General features: G+C 37.9%; 1 protein-coding gene across 26 annotated transcripts in view; it reads right to left on the bottom strand.

Annotated features, from left to right (window-relative positions):
- The window catches only part of ABI3BP (ABI family member 3 binding protein), a 238,687-nt gene that overhangs the window by 133,843 nt on the left and 78,213 nt on the right, over window positions 1–26,631 (bottom strand). For all 26 annotated transcript variants that reach the window (XM_036998592.2, XM_073231729.1, XM_073231731.1 and 23 more), the window contains exons 3-6: window positions 15,403–15,471; window positions 12,351–12,483; window positions 689–870; window positions 75–130 (exon numbers count right to left, since the gene is read on the bottom strand). In XM_036998592.2, coding sequence (XP_036854487.2) covers window positions 75–130; window positions 689–870; window positions 12,351–12,483; window positions 15,403–15,471 — 440 coding nt within the window. The remainder of the gene's footprint in view (window positions 1–74; window positions 131–688; window positions 871–12,350; window positions 12,484–15,402; window positions 15,472–26,631) is intronic.

Genomic DNA, 26,631 nt, shown 5'->3' with positions numbered 1-26,631 from the left:
AGGACTATTTAAAAACAAACACAACGTAGATGAAAAAAAGTTGTTTTTACCCTGGAAAGTAACCCAGTACATACCACTGTGTGGACTTGATCATAGGTACTTTGGATTTTTCCATTTACTTTATTTTTACCTGACAAAAACAAGGGGAAAATGACATTGTTTACATTCTTATTCCCAAATCAATTCTAACTAAGCAGTATGAAAACAACTACAACTTCTGTTCTGACTCAGGCATATTATTTTATTTGCTGTCACTTCAAACACTGATTCCAATGAAGTCTGAATGAAGCAAGAACAGGAAGAAAGCCCAGGGGCCTCTAAAGGCTTTTTTGTTCACCTCCCCATTCAGCTTTCCATTTTAAATGTTTGCACACATTATAGATTTTTTTGTTCAGCTGGTATTCTAAGGCCAGGGACTGATTTAAAATACTACAATGGCCAATAAATTGTTATCAATGGAGCCATCAAATATTAATCACTTGCCTTTTTGGTAAAAAAAAAAATTCATAAAAGGATTCTGAAATATCAATGCTTAATAAATTCTGTTCACTTTTAGATTTTCTCAAGTACTAAAGTATGGGATTTAACTCACCTCATGTTACACAATTAATAATATAATTTAAAATTTTATAATTAGGGAAAAGGGAAAAACTGCAGAAAGCTTACTGAAATGGTTCCAGGTACTTACTTCTAACAATAGTCTTGTGATTGAAAATCTTACTCCAAATTCCACCTTCTACGTTGTCTTTCACTCCGAATTCGTAAACTGTATTGGGCTTTAGATTTTCCACAATTGTTTCAGTGGCTGGACAGAGTTGAAAAACCCATTTCTTTTCCTTATCCTTTTCTCTATAGCGAATTGTATAGTATCTGTTGAATAACCAAAACATAATGCTTTAAAATCCCAGGAGATTCAGCATGTTATGTCAAGGTTCTTAATACATCACCAAACTCCCATCTACTCCAAGGACTGCATTTAATATTGGCTTCTGTTTCTATTTTTTAAGAATTTGCTCAGAACATGAAAGACTTCAATGTGTGCTTAAGTTTGTCATTTCTAATTGCAAGTTAGGGGACTATGCAGCACAACAGTTAGGGTCAGACAACTCAGAACTCAGTTCTATTTGCTACTTTACAAAATGAAAGTTAGAAAATGCTGGATCTTCACTTTATTCCAATTATGCATACAGAGCATAGGCATAATTTTATGAATACTTAATATTGTAGTTAACTGTATGGGTTTCAGCTTTCCATGGAAAGGACATTAGAGATAATATTCAATTTTATAAAAAAGAGCCTGAAACTCCAAGATGCAACCAGGACTGCATGCCAAGGGTGATATTTTCTTATTATTATAATAAAATGAATCAAGATCAATAGCCAAGTAAGGATAGAATGAGAAAAATCAAACAATACTAATTCAAGATCACTGTTATGTATGTGCATAGGGCTTCCCAGTATTCAGATATATATATGGCAACATAATGATAATCCCCTCTCATGTTTCTACACCTTTATCACATGCTAGTTTTTACATATACTATCTCATTTAATTGTCAAAAAAATCTCAAGTGGTAGAAATTATTAATCCCATTTTATAAATGAGAAAACTGAGTTTCAGAAAGATCACCTAACTTTTCCAATGTCACCTTTCTAGTGACTCAAGTGCAAAACCAGAACAATAAAGAAAAACTCCTCTGGTTGTGCCCTAAACAGTCTCACTAAGTGGAGGAAAGGGGATTTCATTACTATTATGCACAGTCATGCAAAGAAAAGAACTAGAGCTACATGTACCAATATAGATAGATTTTACAAACAAAATATTGAATGAAAATAAATTGTGAAATGATCGATAGAGTTTACATAAATAGTAAAACACACAAAGTATTTTACCTTATATTATTCCTGATGGTGTAAAAGGACAATAAATACTGGAAGGATACAACATGTATGATAGAGCTTCAGCTCCCAATAAGCAGGTAGGGAAATAAATGAGATTAGAAGTGGGGCTGACAGGTACATTTGATCTACTTTATATTCTTACATAAACATTTTAAGTAAAAACAATAAAATTATAGCTGTCATATATGAAGATGGAAACATAGGTATTTGTTACACTATTTTAGATTCTTTCTTATATTTTAAGTTTTCAATTGGAAATTTAGTACTTCTCCCCCACTCCCTACACCAGAAAAATTAATGGACTAAGATTCTGGCTTTTATTTCAAGTATGAAGAAGTCACTCATTCACTCCTATGAAAGCTGCTAAGTACCAGGTACAAGTTCTTGATGACACAAAAACATTACCCAGAATGTCTGGAAACAAGAGCCAGGACCAGTTAAACAATTTGTAGGGCTCACTGCTAAGTAAAAACATGGGCTTCTTGTTGAAAAATGACTAACAATTTCAAAAGTAACAGTATAGAGCATTAAACCATCCATGGGCCCTGTTCAGTGGGGACCCTGGACAGTGGCTCTGGTTGTGCACCCATGGAGCAGCAAGGGGTCTTTAGTTTAATAAGTACTTTCAGCTTATTTTCTTACCAGTCACAAACAATGGAAATGCTTGAAAACATCCATTAGCTAACTTCTTTCTAATAAAAGCTGCTCTCAGAGCTCCAAACCCCAATTCCAAAGTAGGGAAAGACAGAATGAGTGAAGGAGGCTATTTGAGCCAAAACGCAAATGGCTCCTCGGGACAAACATTATAGAATACTAATCTTCCGTGTCCTGTGAATCCAAACAGTGATTTTTGAAACACATTTCTTGACAATTAGGCTGCCTGGAATTTTTGTTGTTCCCTGCTTTGACTCTTAAAGGACATTGGAGAAGTGCAGAGAAGCTAAAATCAGACCAGACGGGCAACCACAATCATGCATCTCTGGTTGGGATACATTTCTGAGTCCTGAATGGCTTGCACAACCCAGCAGGGCCCATTGCTAAAATAACTACTAAAGGCGAGATCCCAGGATTCCCAATAAAATAAAGTGGGACACAAATGTTCTATTCTAAGAACTTACCCACGTGTTAAAAAAAACCCCAGCATGTAAATTATTTTCTATTTGATCACAAAGCATTTGAAATACTCTCTAGTACCAAATTTGTCAGGAAAAATAGATGTATGGGCAGCTAGCCTCTCTCCTCTGCTTCAGGCAGGCTACCTTCATCACACTGGACTAACTGATAACAGCATAATAGAAGCAAGTTCTAAATTTTAAGAGATAGTAAACAAGATGACTTAGCTATAAAGTAGCAAAGTAAATTTTCCTTATTTTCAAGCAAAATATAGACCTTATGATAAGAAACAGTACTGTAAACCTTATATACAATAGGTACTTCATAAATATTTGTGCATTGAGTAGAATGGATACTTGAGTGCTCAGGGAGCCATTTTAAAACTAGAATATAATTGTTCTAAATAGCCAATGATTCAATCACCAAAAAACACAGATTTAAGCTATTAGGCTTACAATTATACTTTGCAATATATCAATGTGTGAGGTTTCACTTACCACAACTCAGCATTCCTATAGGATCAATGCAAAATTTAAGAAAATATGATAAATCTCTACACTGTTCGTTTGCAGAGGGCTTAAGATTTTTATTTCATTGTATCCATAAACTCTGAGATGAGCAGATCAAGATTACTATGGAAGAAAAAGAGAGGCCAAGAAGTGCCAAAGGTCTGAGAGTCAGTGACAGAGCCAGGCAAATGGCTGTTTTCTGACTCCTCAGCTAACACCTTTTGTGTTGTGGTAGTCTGCTTTTGTACTGCAGTGCTTGGCAAGTGGAGATGGAAAGAGGCAGGTGAAATGATCCAGAATGGAAGAGAACTAAAAGGAATCAGAATTCCTTCTTACCATTATTTAAGGCTTTGTGTGTGTGTGTGTGTGTGTGTGTGTGTGTGTGTGTGTGTGTGTGTGTGGTGTGTATTTACAATAACATATAGTCATAGACTTCCCATTATTGTCTGAGGGCAACCAGGATCAAACAGTAATTGCACTTTTTTTCTGTGGATGATTAAATTTGAGCTCATACGTGGAGCAAGAATAACAAAAAGATACAGATAACAGCCTGTGAATGTCATCTGACTGTACCTCTGGAAAGCCTGCCTCCAGCAATTTGGATTTTTAAGAGCAAGAACATCTCATATCCTAAGTGGTAAAACACTGCTGAAGGTAGTATTTGGCTCAATTGGTGTTATCTGTGCCTGGATCTCCCTAATAGTCACAATGCTGGCAGTAACTATTACTATAGCTTTAAAAAGTTCATAGCTCCTCAAAATATTGTGGAGAAGGCAGGTAGTGGCTTGGCTTGGATACTGGTCAGCTGCAAACGAGTAGCATGACTTCAGGCGAGTCTCTGCCCACTTAGGCATCAATTATCTCTATTGAAAAAGAAAGGGGCTCAGCTAGACATTCTTTGAGATCCTTTCTGTTTCTAAAATTTTACTGTAGCTACATATCAGACATTCTACTCTAATAAAACAGAGAAGAAAACTCAGAAGTAGAAACCCCATACAAAAAGTTTATGATGTAACCAGCAGGGAATTAGACCAAGTGGAAAAACTGAATACCATCAACATACATTCAGTCCTTTCACAAACTAGCCTGGCCTGATGCACACGGTTGGCATCTTTTGGGCTTTCTATAAGTTTTCCAGCCATGCTTTTATTTCTATGGAATTACCTATAACCACTATCGTAAGTCCTAAAGCATCTTTTCTACCCATTTTTTGCTCTCTTCATGTCAAAGGACTCTTCTGATGCCCCCATTTGTCAGTACTCTTGCTTGTGCCTGAGACTTACTGAGACTGCTGATATAAATTCTGCTCTCACTCCCTTCCTCTCCAAGTGGCTTTCTTCCCTCATTCTCTCCTTGCCTCTTGATTCAAGGGTTCTCCTTTCTTCTAAAAAGTATGCATGCCTTTGCAATTTGATTGCATGTCCTTATTTTATCTTTTCTCCAAGCTTCTTCTGGATTCTTCAAGGACCTTTCTCTGAGTCCAAAAGTTGTTTTAAGTTTCCATTCTATAAGAAAATAAAACTAATGTTCTTTTCTTATTCCTATTATCTTTTAACACAAAATTTCTTATAAGTAATTTGTCTTATCCTACTTTCTTACCATTCATAATGCCTAACTCTTTCTGCAATCTGCTGTCTGATCTGTTAGCAGAGTAAAACCTTATGATCCTTAGGATCAAAATCAATGACTTAATCCTCTGTGAATTCTCTAACTACCTTAAAATCTACTCATCTTTTCCAAATCTGCTTTGTTCCACTCAGCTTCCTGTTCCTTCTCCCCTTATGTCCAATCAGTTTTCAAGTCAAGTTTCCCTGAATGATTCCTCTTGCATTTTTGTCTCCTCTCTGTCCTAAGTAACACTTAAGGGACTAGTTGAGGTCTTCATTATGTTTGTATTCTTGCAATAATTTTCAAGCTGGTCTACCACATCTACAAATCTCTTTTCTTTACCATCAAATGCTGTCTGGCCTAAGTGCAACAAAAGAAAGTTTCTAGTGATATGAAACAGCTCATCTGGAACAGTTCATCTGAAATGGTAATTGTAACATAAATATTAAAAGTAACAGGAATCGTAGCAAACACAGTACCATTCATTGAGTGCTCACTGCATGCCAAACACTGTATTATCCATTTTTCAAGAGTCATCTCATTTAATTATGGGAACTCCATGAAATATTACTATTATTGCCCCCATTTCATGGTTGAGAAAACCAAGGCTTATCTAACGTGCCAAAGGCCACTCAACTAGTAACAGAGCAGAATTTTGAATTTAATTCAGTCTGACCAGAATTTATACCCTCAAATTCTGTTACCATGCTGTTACCATCCCTGGAGATACTCACTGTAGACTCTGGATGGGAAATATTGTAGAGGTTCAAGGGCTAGATGGCCTGTTTAGATTATTTTTAAGGCTTGTTCTTGACATTCCAATTGCTTATTCATTTATTAATTTGCTGAGACCTACTATCATAAAACATAATGCTGGATTCTGAGTGTGATGGAAGACAAGTGAGACACTGCATAATCTCAAATATGAGCTCACAGTGTAGTGAGGGAGGGAGAGGTACATATCAATATAACTAAGGGAGGCAGAATGAAATGCAAAAAGAGCTGAAGATGACTGGGGACAGCACTCTGCAGCATGAGCCTATGAAATGGACTGGCTTCCTTTTGTATCTCATCCCAGGGGTGGTGATTTAAAGCAGGACATTCCTGGAAGTTTATACCTCTTTATTCCCTTTACCTATTTCTCCCACCCCACCAACCCCTTCCCTCTGGCTAACACTAGCTTGCTGTCTGCATTTATGAGTCTATTTCTGTCTTGTTTATTTATCCATTTGATTTTTACTTTTTTATTCCACATAAATTAGTCACAGGGATGAAAAGTACAACATAAGGAACATAGTAATATAATGACTTTGTATGGTAGCAGATGCTATCTACATTTACTGTGTTGAGTATTTCATAAAGTATGTAACTGCCGAATCACTATGTTGCACAACTGAAACCAATATAATATTGTATATTAACTATACTTAAAAAACAAAAAACAGGACATCCTCTCCCAGTCCAGGAAAGCAGAGTAGGCCAGATTTGAACTTCATGTCAGGAATTTAACTTATTTACTCTTCAAGATAGATCTCTTGAGAGATTCTATGATGCCTTTTACGAAGCAGTGGGGAGCTGGTGGAGATATTTCAGCGGGTGAGTAAAGTAAAGCAGTGATGAAAAAAGCTAGATTTGTCAGCAGTGGAAGAATAGGAGAGAGACTGAGGCAGGAATCTCAATATCCTGTTGTCTAATACAAGGTTACAGAGGAATGAATCATGGGAGAAATTGAAGAAATATCAAAATTAAATTTCTACCCAAGAATTGATGAGAATAGACTCCTATGGCACATGGGTACCTAGGGAAGTGTAAATAAAAATCAAAACTGAATTTTCAAACCTGAGAAGAGGGATATTAAAATGATGGAAAAAGAGTTCTTTCTGTCTTGTAGAAATTATGAACTTAGTTTGAGGTGCTGGCTACCATTATCTGGTTATTCTAATGAAAATACTCCATGGACAACTAAAAATACAGTCTTAGAACTTTGGAAATGAGTCAAGGTCGGAGGTTCAGCACTGGAAGTCATTTACATCCCTGCCCCTCCTACTTGTTCTTTGCAGAACAACATCAGCGACTCCTGGGAGCTTTAAGAAATGCCACGTCTCAGTGAACAGTGATGAAGAAAACCAAATTTCTTCCTCAGACATACGGAATCAGAGCCTGCATTTTAATGAGGTCCGCCACATGACTTGCATGCCCATCAAAGTTTGAGAACCATTATTCTGCATGGTGGTAGTTAAATACATAACACAGACTACAGAAGGAGGCTACATAAGATGAGAGACCCAAGGATAGAACTCTTCATTTTGGGAAGGAGGATAACAAGTAAGCAAAAGAAGGAGGAAGAAGGGGAATATCTAAGTAAAAACGTCAAAGAATGAGTTCAAGAATGAAAAGATGGCCAACAATCCACAGAGAGGTTCAGCAGGGTAAGAACTGAGAAGACTCTACTGGATTTACCAATTAATTGATCATGGGTAACTGCCTAGAGATGCTGCAGAGGAATGGTAGAAAGTGGATGGAGCCTGTGAAAGGCAATAAAGACTGTGTGGTGGTACAGAAGTAGGGAATATCAGAGCAGATCACTCTGAGAAGTTTCGGAATTAAGAGAAGACTCAATTGAGAAGTAGTTTGGAAGATATGACAGGATCAACGGAAGGTTTTTTTTTAGTAGGTTAACCTTGGGCATGTTTGCAAACAAGAGGCAGGACACCAATGGCTGTAAAGTGGTCTGTGTAAAGGAATAAAGGCTTATAGATGTGGTAGGGATGGGACAACAGGCATAGCCTGAAGTGAGAAATGTGTTCCTAGGAAAGAAGATTAGAGGCAAAGAAAAACCTGAGATGAAGAGTCAGCTGATGGTGGCTCATCTAAATTTCCTCAGTATTGCACTGCCAGCATGGGAGCAGGAAAAGAATCAGAGGAAGGAGGGAGGCAGGAAGCTACCCCAGAATCCAGGGCAAGGTGACGGTGCCTGGACTGCAGTCAGTGGCATGGAAATGGAAAACTGGAGATAAAGATGCTGATACAAATACTCTCAAAGGCAGAGCTTGGGAGCTCATTCACTAATTGGATAAGGTTTCAAATTAGAGTGAGTGTAAGAATTACAGTATGTCAGAAAGTAGAAAGGAAGGCAATGATATATGGAGACAGAAAGTATGAGTTTGACCTTGTCACATTAACTTTGAAGTGAAACTGAGACATGAAAGTGAAAATGCTAACATTTCATTGTTTATTCCTTAAGCATATATTTACTGAGGATCTCCTATGCACCAGATGCCAGCCCAGGGACTAGGGAGATAATGGTGGTTAAGATACACATCGTCCCCATCCTCACAGAACTTAAAATTTACATGGCAAGACATATAGATAACAAGACATTGGGCTCAATCCAGTGAGAGCTCACAGACACTGACAATATCCACTTCTTAAAAGCTTGGGGACAAAAAAAAAAACACTGGAAGTAAGAGCCTTTTCTGGACCAGCCAAAAATGAGGGCCCTTGTTCTTCATTAAGACTAAATGCAGTATTTGAAAATGTGAAAATGATTTCTAAAAGAATCATAAAGCTTTATTAAGCTTGCAAAGGAGTGAGAAAGCAATCTTGAAGACTTTAACAAACTAGAAACATGGGAAGGAAAAAGGCTACTAATGATGAAATAAATTTTGGTTAAGGATGTGTTTTACTCTTCGTGTGGGCTAATTTGGAAAGCTTTCTTTTAACCTTAGATATACTGAGGATAATTGTGTACATTCTTCCACTCAAAGCCCATTAAGAATAAAAACTTTAAACTAAGCACATCTGTACTCCAATGTGAACTTAGGAAAGGATTTGGAGCCATGGGACAACCATACAGACCCTATACAAATAGGAATAGAGATATGTGCCTGGAAGGATAAAGTGACACTCCACTAATACTTCCAAGCTTGAAAGAAACAAATCAAAAAATGATTTTTCTCACCAAGAAGTCACAAGAACTTTGATTAGAAAGTTCAAACTCAAAGTAAAAGAAAAAAATTTCCAATAAATTATTTGCTTTGCATAGGATAATTGAGGCTGAACAAACTAAAGTGAAATGATCTTTTAAAAAATCCGAGACTTTACACAGGGTGCCAAATATTAGAGTTCAGTGGGTTAAAATGACAGCAGTTGGTGTTCCTGTAGCAGGCCAAGGGTGTTCAGATGCCAATGGTTTTTCAAGAAGACACTCCTGAAGGGAAATTTCAGCTGTATTTATCTTCCAATTTCTAAGAAGCAATAATTTCCTATAGCTATTATTGCTTATTCTAACCTACTGGATTAGTCTAAATTCTCAAAAAAAAAAAAAACCCTCAAAAAAACTATTATCATGGAGAAGGATAGATTCCTCCAAGTCTTCTTCTAATTATATTGATTTAGAAATCTTGTGAATTTATTTGGGTGTTTATAATGCATACAATAGTTCCAGAGCTTTTAAAGAGGGACTACTATTTTTTCTCTGATACTACAAAGACTATAAATGTCAGCTCTTTATTAACTGTGCTAACCATGGAGAAAGGAGGCATGTGTAAATGAAATCCGCAAGTACTCCAAATGCTTCTTGTTAGTCATTACTGTTCAATTCTTCCCTTGTAGTCATGTCCTAATAGTTGCCTATTTCTGTCAAGAATGCTTTGATTATCAGTCATTTAGGTATCTTTTAAAAAACTTTATTCTTGCTGGAATTACTGATTTTGTATGTTATGATTTGACAGGCTATTTGATGAGAAAAGTAGAGCCAGGGTATGAGGGAGGGAGTGAGGAAGAGGTGCATGTGTGGTCTGCGTAGCTTGGACTTTAAGTCAACTACTTTGGTTAAAACCCCAGCTCCTCTGGGCCACGTCTCCATAGTCATTATCCCCTTGTGCTATCAGACCATGGCAACATCATTCAGTTAGAACCAGTCATCAGATGAACCTTTTCATGGAGTGGTTTAGTGGGACCAGGTGAAATTGAAGGAAAGGCTTGAGGACAAAGAAAATCATATCCAACATATGTTATACGAATTTGCAAGTTACTGAACTTTATGGATTTATCAAGCATGTTGAATAACCATTAAAATCAGCTGCATTTTTCTGCAAGAGTATCAAACTTCCTTCCTTCTCTCACTTTTTTCCTTCTTTTTCAATAGGAAACTAAAAAAAAAAAAAGGGAAAAGGAAAAGGAAGAAGGAAAAAAATCCATAAATGTTTATTTTCTCAGCACTGGACAAATTCAGTAGAATTATCGAAAGGAACCATGCTCTTTCAAATCCATTTTCTTTGAAACATCTCAAAATTATTTTTCAATATATTTGGTTTTAGCAATATCCTGTACATGCCATTCTCCAAGAATATCTTCCTTAAAAACCATGGGCTAAAGGAAAATTTAATTTTTTTCTTTCTTAGACTAGATTTCATAATCAAAGTCACATGAAAGGTACTTTGAGAACTTAGAAGTATTTTAAAGGTCTTTTCTTTTTAAGTTTAATTTAAACAAAGAAAAAATAAACAAGACTCTACAGAAAAAGACATATGGCCAAAATGTACATGAAAAAGTGCTCAGTATTCTTAGTATAAGAGAAATGCACATTAAAACCATAATGCAAGACTATTGCATTAGAATAGCTAAAATGAAAAATGCTGAGAACATGAAATGCTGGTGAGGATGTGGAACAATCAGAACTTTCATACATTGCTTGTGGGAGGGTAAATGGAAAAGCTGGGTCCCCAACAAAAAAAGTTAAATATACACTTTCTGGTGACACAGCAACTCTAATTCTAGGTATTTATCTAAGAGAATTAAAAGATACCTTCACAAAAGTCTTACACAAAAATCTTTATAAAAATCCATATTCATAATAATAAAAAACAAGATATGATTCACATGTCCACCAGCAAAAGAATAGATAACTAAATTCTGGAGTATTTACATAATGGGATACTACTAAGATTTTAAAAAGACTGAATTATGATACCTGCAATGTCATGAATGAATTTAAGAAACAGTCTAAATGAAAGCAGACACAAAAATGAACTTCCATTTATGTGGAATTATAGAGTATGCAAAATTAATCTATGGGGATAAAAATCAAATTAGTGGTTTCTTCTTGAGCAAAGTACTTTCTGGGAGGATGAAAATGTTCTATTTCTTGGTAGGGTATAGGATACAAGATTATATGTATTTTGGACAACTGATGAAACTGCACACTTAAGATCTGAATTTTACCAGATTTAAATTATACCTCAATAACACATTTTTATTTAAAATGATTTCAAAATTTAAAAATCACTTTGAGTATACTTAAAAAAACTTTTAAAATAATTTTAAATAAAATGTCTTGGCTAAAGCTGAAAATTGTGAATGCTTACTGAACAGATTTTTGAATTTTGGACATAATGTAGAAAATATTTATAAGTAAATATCATTTGATTCAGAATTATGCTTCAGCATGTAGTACAATGCCCAGCTCATAGACAGTGTCAAATACATGTGCTGGTTGCTAAATGGCAGTAATTTAAAAATATACTTAGATTTTTCTTATTTTGTCCTGCCAAAGAAGACTGTAGCTTCATTTCCAACTCTGTGCTTTTCCTGTGCCCACCTCTCTCCCTGTGTGTATCTTTCCAGTTTTCTAAGCCAGTGATTATTAAACATATGCTTGCATCATACAGATTACTGGGCCCACGCTGACAGTTTCTGGTACAGTAGGTCTGGAGCGTGGGCCAGAGAATTCCCATTTTTGACAAGTTCCCAAGGGGTTTTGATGCTGGTACTGTTTGATTTGGGGGTCACAGTTTGAGAACTACTACTTTTAGCATGTCTTCAGTTAAATCAAAGATCCATCCTTTTCCAGCAAAGGTCAGTTGGAAAGGTAGTCTTTCCTAACTGCCTTCAGCCTTATCCTCCGAGTTTTTACTACATTTCTCACTGATACTACCCACTTGCTGTTTAGTTTATTCTCCCTTGCAGTTTATTATTGGGAAAGAAAAAATACTTGCATGTATTTTATCAGGTAGGTGGTAAATCGCTCAAAGGGAGGGGCCCTGACTTAAGTATCTGCATTCCGCTTACACTTAGAACAGGCTATAGGGCTAATGGGTGATATGTAAATGCTGATGCCTCTAATATTTATACATTCTTCTGAAACATGTACAGATACTACTAAAAACAAGAGCTAATTTCCAGTGAAAAATACTATCTTCCATTATGGTGAATTACCTGTCATTGGGACAGTGACTAGGCAACGTCCAGTCATGTTGTGGGTTAATGAGGAAACCCCAGGACAGGAAGACTGAGCTTGGTGTCAGAGTGCCAACCACCATCTGGAGAGGTTTGCGAGGGCGTGATTTACCTATGGAGGCAACATACAGGTTAATTCTGGTAACATTTAGTATATTTTCCTGATTGGGATAAAATGCATAAAGATAACTTGGCAAGATGATGAAGAGTATAAAAGCATCAAGTTCCTTTACTTTTCACATAGTGCACAAATACTACTAATTATTTGCCCATGAATTTAAGCATGAACCAAATGAAATATCCTTTTTGATATCTATGTTATGTAAGTGTATGTGTATATATATATATATATGTACATAGGCATATATGTGTAATGCATGCATATAAACTGTATCCAGTCATATCTAGTTTTTGCTTGTGGATATGAAGGTCTTGGCTATTACCAGTGAAATAAACAAACACACATACACATACACACACTTCATTTCTTTTACAGATAAAATAAAATCAAGCTTATTTTTTTCCTGGGACCATGTATTAAAGTGCAATAACAACTAAGAAAAAACAAACTTACCATCTAGATTGTAGGTTATATTCTTTAAAAAAAAATCTATTTGTAGTATAAAATCCCTTGTCATGCTATTGCAATGAACATATTTTTTACAGTGAGTATCTAAATGGAAAATGTTCACACATTTTTAATAATGCAAGAAGAGTAGGAATAATGTAGGAAGCACAATTGTTCTGATGGAACTAACTGAATTTGGGCAATGTCAGGCGTGGTGCTGAGAGATTGCTACAGATTCTTTTCAAGTATATAGGAAGCAGACATTTGCATTTTGAAAAATACTTGAAACTCCAGGAATGGGGGACAGTGAAAAGGAGGAGAGAAGATCGTCTACTATGGAAACCAACACTGGCTCATAAAAATGTCAAAGTAAATAAAAATCCAGCTGGAGTGCCAACAAAACTAAATAGAATGAAACATACATGCTTTGTATTTCCATTGCATTTCTTCTTTCAATTCATGAGACTATGTATGTTGTATTTGCTACAGGAAGAACTTGTGTTAGTTATCTAATATAGTGGATCTCATTTAACAGAATAAAAATAAGGCTGAGAGAAGTTTCAAGGGAGTCCAAGGTCACCTCAAGAACAGTTAATATTCAAATCTAAGTCTTCTGAAATGTAATCTAGTTTTCTTTTTCTACATCTTTGGCATAGCTCACAATGTGTAGGAAGATAATGTCATCACTTAGGTATATTTTTCTTTCTCCAAGGGAACCTAAGGCTTACATTACCATCAAAGAATTATTGCACTAAATTTAGATTTTAGTATGAAAATTATTAATTGAAATCTATGTGACAGATGCAAATATAAAATGATGGAAGTTATTCCATTAGTAATTATATCATTTTCAAATGCAGACTGCAAAAACAAATATCATATCCGTTGCCTGAAAGGAAAGGTGGAGTGTTATATCCTGAGCAAGATTAAACAATTTCCTGAGCTAGTCATCACAATGGGAAAAATAGTTTCTAAGATCAGTGTCACAGAAGCCTCAAAATGAAATGAAGCGATGAAGTGGCACTAAGGTATAATCACACTCTCTTGACTTTCCTTATATATTTTTGTTTGTATTAAGAAACAGGTGAATGAATATGAAGCCAGAACCCCATGAAACCATACTCATGCTACTTGACTTTATTGTTAAATATTCTGAAATAGAGTCTTAAAATATTGAGAGTACATTTACTCTAAAATGTGTGGAAATCTGCCTGGACAATTACCACTAACAAGCTTTCAGGAGTGATTGAAGTCTTTTTTGTGCATAATATAAGAGGCCAGGAAATGGAATGTATATTTGTCAAAATACTTGACCATTTACTGCTTTTCTGTAAAAGAAGTGGAAACCAAACAGAGTGGGGGGAGGGGATTGTGGTAACCAGGCTGTGATTTCTGGTAACCAGGCTGACCGATATATCTAGAAGACAGAGCATGCAGCTACAAAGGCCCTTTGCTCTGTGTATCTGAAGTTTGTACGCTCCTCCCTGACCATTCATCCCTTTAGAAAGAAATAACAAACAAAAAAAATCCTTTGTGAGCCATCTAGTGTATAAAAGATAAACATGACTAGGAAAAGTTATTTTGAGAACGTATTACATTAGACAATAAGAAAAACATTGTGATCAATTTTATCTACAGAAGTCGTGGTATCAGACAGTAAAAGTACATTCACACTTCTACAGGTTCTTCCTGAGAGAAATGGCCTGGGTATTTGACCTGAGAAGAAATTTTAGTGTGATACTGGAAGAGTATAGGATTGTAATCTGCCTTTAGTCATGTAGAAATATTGCTACTCATCTATTCCTATGGTATTTACTTTCCTGTTTCACATCCCCTTAACGCCTGGGAAGATGGGTGTTACGTTGCTGTTTAGAAAAGGAATCTGTGCTCTTTGTTTGACTAAATAGTAGAGGATTAGAAGGAAGAGATAAGGAACAAGTAAAACCTAAGTTCCAATCCATTTAACACACATGTAAGTGAGTTATGCTTTTGAAATGTAAACAGTGTCTTTCAGCAAAAGTTAGACATTAAACTTTGCCCTTAGATCTGAAAGGCTCAGTTGCTGGCATGAGTTTCCACATTGCAAAACAGGCTATAGCTAACTCTGAGTGAGCCCTTGCTTTGGGCCAGGCCCTGTCCTTCATGTCACATATGCATGATCTCATTTGATCCCCACAACTGACCCTATTATGCAGCAGAAAGAAGGAGCGGAGGTTCCATAATTGGCCTAAATCCCTGGAGTTTGTACGTGGTGGTGCTGGGAGAAGTTCCGGAGCAGTGTCCACCACCAGACTGCTTCCGGGCGAGAAGGACTAACTGTGACACTGCGCCTGCTGTGCGTATTCGACTTCTAATCTGTACTCCCAAGGCACCTCCATGCCACCTGGTCTCCACGGGTAGAAAGGAGATGAAGAGGTATGGTTTAAAGTTAACGAGAGGAAAAAAAAAATCAACAGAAAATACCTGAGCACGACTTCTTTTGACTTGGAGGAGGAGCAGGCCGCACAACTATCAGATATTTAGGCTCTGCATCTGGAAGCAATAACAGTTACCAGTAAAATTCTTTGAGAACAAGCAGTATCCACAATAGCATATCCCTGTTCTGACTCAGTGTTGCTCAGAGTTAGTCATCGTAACCCCAGCACCATGGACAAGAGGATCCAGGAATTCAGAAAGTTCATACTTCCTGAAATAGTTTGGTCTGTTAAGATTTTAAAATGAAAATTAAATCCAGGTTTTCAAAACCAAAGGCACAGGTGTGGGGGAGAGGTCTTACCAGAATCTTGTTAGACATAGATTTCATGCCACATTTTCACTAGTCCTTTTCTCTGCAGAGATTTTTTTTAAAACATCAGACCCTATTTATTCTGTTATCCCATTCTTCACACATGGTCAGCATGATGCTTCAGAATCAGAGAGGGAAAATCACACTTGCATACAATATGAGACATAACATGTTGTATGATTGAACCAAAATTGCTCACTTTTCTGGAAATATGAATATTTTAAATATTATATCTATATTTTATCCTATTTGCATAATTTCTCAGCCTGTTACCATATTCAACTAGTCATGTTCATGAACAATTTTTAAACAAAGTCACAATTTCAGGTTGGTATACTTTTCACCTAAACTTTCCCAATGGATCTTTAAAAAAATAAATTTGGGTTTTAAATAAAATGATGTTTAAACAATCAGTGTACTAATTCAATCAGAGGCTAATAATTTATCCAATAATTTTTTAAATTGATGCTTCCAAGATGAATGATTGGTTTAAATATATAAATAATCCAAATACATGTTGGGTACTCTAAACAGCATTTTATAGGCAACTCTACTGGATTTACTGGTTAATGGGCATTGTCTACAATATTCCTTCAGTAACTTTGGATCCTGAAACTTATTCTATACCGAACTTCATTTGGATGCAGTAGTCAACAAAAATTCACCCCTAATTGCTCAGGCAGACCTTAGATTTAGGTTTAGTTTTAATTCTAGGTTCAAATATCTCCCCTCCATAAGTTTGGAACAAAGGCTTTCTCTGCCCAAGGCTTTACAGAGCTGACCTCATTCTCAGCTAGTGACAACATGGCAATTCAGCCACTTTTAATAACTTGAGCTTTTGTCTTTATCTGGACACCTCACACAGACCTATTTGCTATAACCTGCTACAGTACTTACACTGCATAAAGTAAACCAGGTAACCTCTTGAACTGACCTCAGATCTTTGACTGTTTATTAATAGTTGACTCATGACCACAACACAGATAATGGAGCATTTCTTGTATTTCAGTCTTATGTGTTTGAAAGCATATCTTGCTTAGTGGAGCTTATATAAGGAATGCTTAACTTAAATCAAATTCCATAGTAGGAATACAATAACTATATCCTGACTTTATTTGAGATACAGAGCATTATAGGTATCAAGAAAATACTATGTATTAAGTACTTCCTATGTGCAGAATACTTGTTAAGCATTTCACATTCTTAATCACTACTCATGGCAATCCTACCTCATATGTATGTACTGTTAGCATCCCAATTTGTAGATGAGGTCACTGAGGTAGGTCAGAATCCTGGACATGTGACATGCACAGTCACAAGGGCTCCATGTTTAGAAGGGTCCCATGCTTGGTTTAATGCCCTGCTGTCACCATCCTGAAGATCATAATACTTTTATCTTTGAACTGTGTTTTGTAAGTGAAGTCCAATAGGACAACGGAGCATGCATATGAGCAGAGGAGCAATAAGCATAGCTACAGTGACTTCCATTCACACAGAGCATTTTGGGTGCCCTATTAGCACAGCATTCCAAAGGCCCCATGTGCCTGGAACTTCAGCAAGACTCAAGCAGAACAAGCTGAGCACATACATTTATGACTGAGGAAGGAGGCATTGGAGGTGTCACTGACTATGCTGCAAGGCATCACTTTCCATTCAAACCAGAAATTGTTTCTATGCAGAGAGAAGGCAATGGCATTTTAAAAAACACAAATGAACATATCATATCCTTTATCATGTTACTTCCCTGTATTTGCTAACCATGTATGATGAAAATGAAGACACAGGGGAAAGAGCAAGCAAGAGCAACCCCTAATCCTTTCTCTTTCACATCTCCCTCACTCTTAAGTCAAAGCGCAGTATTGGTAGAATGTACATGTATCAAGCACAAAGTTTAGTTAGTTTGTGCATTTCCACTATTCTGGTAAGAATGAAATACATATGCACGTATGAACTACAAAATACAAATGGTATAATTTCAGTGATTTTTGCTTAGGAGTTAAAGTTCATATTTGCATTTAAAGCTAGTGCTACACAATATAAATGGTAACATTCAGCCTGATAATTTAAAATTTTAATTTATTTAATGACATTAAATAGCAAATAAAATAACACCATGACAAGTTAAGAGAGAAACTGTGGAAGAAAGGAAAAAACTATATTTTTAGCTCCTTTAATGATACTTTTTTTTCATGGTTTTTGAACCAGGGACCCTGCATCTTTATTTTGCACTTGGCTTTGTATATTATATTGCTATCTTTATCTAGTTCCCAAATGTCCTTTTAATGAGTTTCCAGAATTCAATTCTGGAAAACAAAGCTAAATCCTTATTTTTCTTAAACTGTGGCAAAGTCTCTTAGAGCTAGCTTTTTATTTCCTTCATTGATACAATTAACTCAAGTATGTCTCAATGGTTTTTAAAAAAAGTCCTGAAATATGAGAAAAATAACATACATAGTAGCCAAAGCTAGTGCCATGATCCAAGACATGGTTATATGAGCAATTTAAAAGTAATTTTTGCTTTGATCACAGTCATTTTGCATAAAGCCTAGGCTGTTACAGCCAATTACAAATCAGAAGAAATGTTGGGATCTGGGTGCCTATGCAGGCTCTCACTGTTCATTAAAAACTTCCAAATTCATGCATTTCATCATTTTTGGCACTCAATTTACAACACAGCCTTGGGAAAATCAAACAACTGAAAAGCATTTTTATTTCTGTTCTGCTCTATGAAATTCTCATGGATTTGTAGCAGCCTGGAAATATATACACTGTACCTTGACCAGAAATTCTGACAACATATGACAAAATATACTGTGTCTTCATTGAGACAACATATGTAAATACAATGTCAATTTAAGAAAATTTGTGTCGAATACAGTTACCTTAACAAACTTTCCATTCCTAATAAACCTCTACAATGTTGCAGACTAATTCAATCTTACTTGTGTAATATTTTTAATGCCCTTTGGTAGAGAACAGGGACAGCTTACTATTTAAAGAAACCTACTACTGATATTCCTTTATAAAGTCCCAGTTTTTGATGATGCAAATAATCTCCTCATAATTGCTCTGCTTGAAAAATCCCAAGTCTCATACTCATTAGAGGACATCTGCTTTGCAATCTATACTGCTTCAGAATGTTATCCTGGTGAGGTTTACTTCTGCCACTTAAGTTTCCACCAAATATACCTAAAGTAAGTTAGGATGATCCTAAAGGAAATCAGGTAAGAGGCCTGAAAAAGCAGTAATTTATTTACTTTGACCATTTTTAAAAATAATTTGGTTTCATGTCAAACTAAGTTTATGGACATAAGAGCATAGAGTCTGGAGCCTGGAATCAAATCCTCCTCAACTAGTTGCTCACACAAGGCCAAGTGCTTAGTATCTATGCACCTCAGTTTCCTCACCTGCAAAATGGGAAAAATCATAGTAGCTAGCCTCATAGGGTTCTTAGTGATGATTAACCTGTGGTAGTGCTGAACACACAGGAAGTGCTAATTTTATGTTAGCTCTCATGATGCTGACAATTTCTTGAAAGCAGAAGTTTGTGTCCTAAGAGGCCCTGAAGACATATTAGAAGAAGGGAAAATGTTCAAAACCTTTTTTGTTAAAGCAAGCACTGCATATTCCAAAATGCAGAAATGTCATAAAAAGAAAATTACATAACACATGGATGTCAGATTCTTTCTCTTTCAAACTCTAATCAGGCTTTTCTGAACTTTTTTTTTGACCAGGCCCTGACTTTTGGGCCTCTGTGTTCATCTGTGCATTGTTCTTTTTTAGCAAAAGTCTTGCTAAGATGGTTCAGCCAGAATCCCCCATCCTCCATACATGATCACGCTCAATATCAAATCAGGTTCCCCCATTCCCCAGGTAAAGTCTGATCTCCTTGGCCTGCTTTCAGCAAGAATCCTATCAGGTTAGTTAAGCCAGAATCCCCCTTTACCCTATGTTTCTTCTTAGTAATTTTCCATCCACTGACTCCCACTCTGCTCCTTAGCTAGAAATTCCCACTTTTCCCTGTTGTGTTTGGAATTGAGTTCAAACTCTTTCCTTCCTCTGCAAGACTGTATTACAGTGGTCCCTATACCTATCACAATCGAACCACTTTGAATAAAGTCTTCCTTACCATTTTTAACAACTGCCCCTAAATAATGTTTTCTTTAACAATACTTACTCAGAAATTCCATGCAAAAGTTCCTACAAAATATATTGGCAAGCCAAATCTGACAGTACATAGTATAATAATATGTTGTGGCCAAGTGTAGTTTATTCCAGGACTGTTACATAGGAGGAGAAAAAAATCCTATTTCCACAGGTGCTGAAAAGGCATTTGACAAAATCCAACACCAATTCCTAGTTAATAAATAGGGGATTCAATGGAATGCTTCTTTAATAAAATATAACTTGGACCATCTGAACCACCTCTATTAAATGTGCAGGACCCTCTACAGATATTTCTGTTGAGTAACTCTCCCTGGGTTTATGAGAATATTCCCTCATTTTTCTTTCCCATTTGTTACTAAATTTTTTTAATGTTACGCTGTTATTCTATTTTCATAACCTGCTTCAGCTTTTCTATTGAGTAGCTGAGATATAAATTAGGAAAACAAACAATGTATAATGGAACCAATGGTATTATGTGTTCTCTTTGGAAATAACTAAAATGAGGCAGTGGGTTGCAAGCATTCCTAGAATATTTACACATAGTCTTACCAGAGTTCTGAGTTAGAATAAACTGTTTCACCAAGGCCCCAGATTTAAGCTTCCATGGGCATTTCCCCCTCTGAGGTGCCTCCTCACTTAACAGATATGGCTGTCCTCTTTAAGCCCATTTCATTGTTCTCAGAGAGGAACAAAGTAGCCATTTGCACTTACTGTGAGTGAATTCATGTTAATATGGTATCTCTACTCATAATCTTCTCTATTTTAACTGCATAAGAAAAACATACATCCACTATGAATACACACAGGGCATTGAGCATCAAATGGAGAGAGTTTTTCGGCCTAGTGCCCTTCCTGATTTCTTTCCTGTCTCTGCAATCATGAAGTGTAGAGAACCACCTTCTACATAAGCTGAAGGCAGATGACTTGCAAATGCCTTGTTAGGCTCTATGTGGAGGGTACCCAGGCTTTACACTGGTAGGAGAGGGGCCAGGCACTACTCTGATCACTTTACTGTGCTTTAAAGGTCGGGGTCCCTTGGGACCCAATCAGGGAAGGCAGACATCATCTCAGATACTCCCCAAGGCCCAGAGAGGGGATTCAAAATAAAAATCAATTTCCAGGTAACTCTGAGCCTGCTAAAGACAGTCCATAAACACCTTTAATCAGTAATGAGGTTTATTTTTGATAAAAAAAAAAAAGGAACTATCTCTTTTGTGACTTGGAGGTTTAACCTTCAGTTCATCACCAGAGAAGTGGAGAAAGAACTGCCTCTGGATCCCCAGTGGGAGAGGCTGGAAGCTTCTCTTGCTATCCTGAGGAGCCTTTGACATGCTTCCGGTATGTGGAAAGTGGGCCCTAGGAACCCAGCAAAGAGAGCACTGGGCACGGAGCCAGAGGCCCCTTCATGGCAGGGGCCTCCCTGAGCAGCCACACCAGCCCCAGGCCGGGGTTTGGCCAGGGGACACCTGATCAGGTGATGGAGGACCAGAGCACAAAGGGGCTTAGAGCAGGGTACATGCTGTGGGCGGAATGAAGCCTGGGGCTCTCCCTCTGAGTGTGGGAGCTGGGTGGACCTCTGTGTGGACTCCACCAGCTCCCAGGGTTTGGAAAACTGGGGGAAAATAGTGTCCTCAAGTAAGGAAATTCAATTTCCTATGAATCTAGCAGAGGGAATTAACTGGTTTTAATTTGGTTTGGAGACATAAAAGCAACATAGTCATGTCTGAACCGCAAATAGTAATTTAACAGTATTTAATATAAAGCTCTTTTATAAGAAATGGCTTTAAAACTTCAGAAGGCCATATTTCATTGGTTCTAAGACATACCTTCCCCCTAGCTTCTAACATCTCTCACATGCAGTTGACCATCAATGACACCTACACTGCTCAGGGGCTTTGTGTCCTTGCTGCAATTGCCCGACACCTCCTTGTCAGGTCAAGAAAGTGACAGCTTCAAAACTGGCTGGAGAGGGTCAGTGATTTGGAAGAGCAGCTCCTGGAACAGTGTTTCAACAGTGCTGCCCCCCTAGTGTTCGTGCTGGCAGACAGGGCGCAGGGCAGGCAGACAAGCCTATCGAGGACGCTGAGTCCCACGGTGAAGCAGAGGAGTTGGACTCAATGTGAAGAGCATTTACAGTAACTAAATTTTGCTGTTGTTGCTTATTTTACCTCTAACTTTAAATATAAGCATTTTCCTTCCCCAAACCCCAAGCCCCAGTTCAACCATAAGAAAAAAACATTAGATAAAACTCAATTGGAAGACATTCTACAAAACTAGACCAGGCCTCCTCCGAACCGTAAAGGTCATCAAAATAAAGCAAAATCCGGGAAACTGAAGAGTCCACTGGAGCCTAAGAAGACAGAACTAAATGCAGTGTGGTATTCTGGATGGGACTCCAGAAGAGAAAAAGGATCTTAAGTAAAAACTAAGGAAATCAAATCAAATAGGGACTTTAGTTAATAATGTATCATTTACCAATTTCATTATTGTGACAAATTTGATATTAAGGTACGACATTAAGAATAGGAGAATTAATAGTAAGGTATACAGGAATTCTCTGCACTACACTTGCACCTTTGTGTGAATCTAAAGCTAATCTAACATACAGAGTTTATTAGCAAATAAGAGCTCTAAGGGGTGCAAAAGCAGTGTCATTAATCAGCAGCCTTATTATTTCTTGGTGCTATATGAAATAACATTTTGAATTACAGTTAAAATTTCTTGAGAATTTGGTGAAATAAGGTGAGTATTTTTATTAGAAGCCAATAGTAAGACTCCTATTAAGAACAAAATGACTCATAAAGCCTGAAAAAAAATATGACCATGGAAATCTCCCTGTAGAAATATTATCAATTCTTTGTATCTGCAAGCATCCACAAGGCTCACTTAACTGTAATCTGACCTGAGTGGGTGCCAACCAGATTTAAATATTGCCTTTAGCCTTTAACATTTGGCAAACTGCTCCTGCACCTTATTTCACAAACCCTAACATTGAGTAATGTCTGCTTGAAAAATCCCCTTGAAAAGCTTCCTTGTGTTTTAACATCAGGCAGAGAGTTTCACTCACCCACTAGTCAGTTCTGAAAAAAAATTTCTGAAGTGTGGCCATGGAGGGATAAGCAAGCAGAGCTGCAGCCAGGGCTCTTGGCTCTGCGGTTCTGTTTCACTATCTTCCCCTACTGCAGTCACGGTTCCCTGTCCCGTTGGTCCATGAAGGGGAGGGGGAGAGGGAGAGGTGTGCAATAGGGTGGGGGCACTGGAATGTAAAATGGCAGTAAAATGCTATTGGTCTGGTCATTTCCTGAAAAGGTCACTTATCAGCAGTTTGAAATTACAGTAGAGCAACCCAACTTTGTCCACACCCACCCCACCTATTCTCACATTCCAGGGACAAAGCAATCACAACTAATTGACACCACCACAACAGAGCCATTTCAGCACCAGGGTCCAAATGGTTTGTGCTTGAACTGCACTCCACATCCCCAAGGAAGCCCAGTTACTGGAAAATGAGAGACTCAGATCTGGTGCTACAACAGATGTATCCCTCCAGGGGGTAGTATCAACAAAAACTAACCACAAAATATCATAGTCAAGTGGCCTTAAGTAATTTATACATTAAAAAGCTGAAACAGCAGGAACTGATATCTTGACTAGCTCAGGAACATCACTGACATCCTTCAGAAAGTTCAGGGTCCCTTCTGGAAAAACACTGCTGGGTGTTTTCTAGAAAGCTGGGGAAATTCCGTTATCTGCTTAGACATGTGCCAAGTTGTAGCTTTACAAAGTTACATCGTAGTTACAAAGTCCAAATAGAAGACAGAGTAGTTATCAGTAATGTCAGTACTGCACTAAATCTGCTGTTTACTAAGTTTATGATTATGAACATTTAATAATTTTTTATAAATCACTTAAATTACTGCACATTTCCCTTAGTTATATATCAAAATGAATGTGTATAGAATGAGGGACCCTTACAAACTAATACAGGGCCTTCACCTTTCAGAGTATTTCTAGGTGCCTGTAGGAGGATGTGCTGTGCTGAGGATCACACTGGATCTGGCCCAGACTCAGTTCATATTTTGTTCATTTCTGTACTTTTAAACCTAAAAACAAAGGAATTGCACAACAACCATTCCTTAAAAAATGAATGAATCTGTTCCTCTGCCCCTTTATTGCCTGGGACTGTAAGTAAAGATAGAGGAAGTCTGAAGTTTCATAGGAAGAAAGGAAAAATAATTAAGGGTTTGGGAGATAGCAATCAGCAAAAGCAAGTCAATTTTTTTAGAAGCTAGTAAACTTCACTCACTGAATTAGTCTTTGATAAGCCTATCTAAAGAACTGTTTATTTTCTTTGCAGTTTTCTTGTTAAAAAAATGGGTGGTTTTGTGTTTAAGATTAATCCTGATTCTTCTTTCACCCAAACATTAAAGCAAATTTAAAAGCAAATTCTACATTATTTGGTAATTATTTCCATTAAACATTACAAAATCAGTTGGATAATGAAATAAACTCATTTTGACAGAACATTCTGCTGTGTTCTGCTCACATTCTGGCTTCTCTCCACCTTTGAGGCACCCTTTGGCCCCAGCCCCAAGCTGGCTGGGACAATAGTGAAGGTTATCTGGATCTGGCTAATGCAAAATGACTAGGATCATCTGCCATTAGTGGGATGCTGGAATGTTCAGTCATAGACCCGTTCTGAAGAGAGCTGACAGCTTATGTTGGCATGTATGTTACAAGAGGAGTTGTTTGAAATTGATGGCAAAGTGAGAAGCTGCAGAGACAGTGGCGCATCTAAAGTCTAAATACAGAGAACCCAGCTTTGCATGGAAGACAGGATATATGAGGAAGAAGGGAGTGGAAGGGAAGGGCTGGAGGGGGAAAGAGGGCTTTTCCTAAACCCAGCAATGTGTACCCCAGAAGTCTCCTCTATATCCTTTCACTCTTCACAGCTTTCTGAAACAGTATGGAAGAAGATGCACCCTTTTTCCAAACAGAGGGGGATTTCAAAGACAAATCCCATTGAGGGAGGCATTGATGGAAATGTTTTCTGAGCATTTTATTTTAATTTTGATGAGAATTGGGCAGACAGTGCTATAGAAAATGCACACTTTACCCAGCGCTGACTACATACTTTGCAGGCCTGATCAATACAAAATCTAAAGATGGGACCTCTATTTTTATAAGCAGGGCAAAAAAGTGACTTTAAAAATTCTAAAATATAAAACATTTCCTTTCTTGGATGGTCTCTTTCTCCACCTGTCAGGTGGCTACTATTTACTGGTTATTTAATGTTGTGCTCTGCAGGCGAGTGCAGACCCTCACCCCAATCCCTCTGCACCCACCTGCCTAGGACCCTCACCTGCGTGCAAAAGCCAATCTCCCCCGTCTGTGGATCCCTAGAGATTGCAATCTCTGCCCTGGGACATGCTGTGTAGCTGAACGGGGGTGGGAGAGGCTCGTACCTGCCTAATCACCCAGTGAGTGCACTGTGACACAGCCAGCCCTTGCAGGGACGCTGCTACCATGTCCTGCCAGAAGTCACCAAGGAGGTGTGCACATCCAGCCCTCCCTGAGTCCTGCTGCAGGTGGAAGGCGGCGGCAGTTGCTGCACGGGGATTGGGAGAGAAGGCCTGGCAGCAGGGGCGCCATGGGCTAGGGGACCAGGCACTGAACCCTGATTAGAGGAGGGGGTAGGAGGCCAAGACACCAGAGCCCAGCCCCAAGCCCTCAGCATGTGTACTGCCTTCCTGTCTGACAGTGCTGGCAAAGCTGAAAGCTAAACATTAGAAACTTCAAGAGCAGGGCCCTCTGGAGTGTCCTAACGAAGATGAAGCCAGCGGTGCCCTACCTTTCCAACCCCCATGCCTGCCCACTGCCCACAGCTGCGAGGTACCAGGTAGTTCTTATTCCCCGCAGTCCTGGCACACCATCTGGAGCCTTTCATTCAGCCACTGTCCCAAGCTAACCCTGCCTTACTTTCAAGCTCTGACAAATTCTCTCCCTGACACTGCAGATATTTAATAAACAATTTCTCGTACCCTCTTGCCCCCACATCCAGTACACATCCTTTTCTAGTTTAGCAGACCTGTTAGACATTAACGTTGTTGACTTTCTTGTCTCTAGTTTTTTCCTTGCCTCTGTTTTACATGTGAACCCCATGAAGAAATTTAGTGTAGGGTGTTGTCCATGAACTGGTTTCAGGTTTGGCAGGGGCTTGCTGCTGAAGGACAGCCTGGGCATGTGCAAACATTTTCCAAAGAGTTCACCACTTCATTAATATTATCTCTACAGGAAATACTATTGAAAACTCAGGACTTTGTTTGGGTAGTTTTCTTTCAAATAATAAAGCTAGGTCATGTTACCTATCAGATGTAAGCCAAAGCCTTCAAGTCAGCAAGTGCACTGGTCAGAATTACCATGTTGGGGGTGAGGATCAGGAGTAATTTCCACGAGATAACTTTTTGCATAGGGTTCAAAAGGAATAGAATATACATATGCTGAGAGGCAAGCACTGTGGCATGTGGTGAAATGCATGTGGCAGGAGCCAGCTTGCCACCTGTAGATTTCTTAACTTCTCAGGGATTTACAGTCTTCATTGGGAAGAAGATTATAATATAGTATGTGCTTCACAAGGTTGCAGGGTTGAGGATTTAAGGACCCATTTCTGTAAAGCCTGTGGCCCAGCATATTGTAGGTGCTCAGCAGCATTCAATCATCAGCCAAAAGGTTGGTGAGAA

Source organism: Manis javanica, chromosome 3 (assembly GCF_040802235.1).
Source record: "Manis javanica isolate MJ-LG chromosome 3, MJ_LKY, whole genome shotgun sequence".
Taxonomy (NCBI): domain Eukaryota; kingdom Metazoa; phylum Chordata; class Mammalia; order Pholidota; family Manidae; genus Manis; species Manis javanica.
Note: the sequence above shows the minus strand (reverse complement) of the source record. Positions and strands in the feature narration are given on the sequence as shown.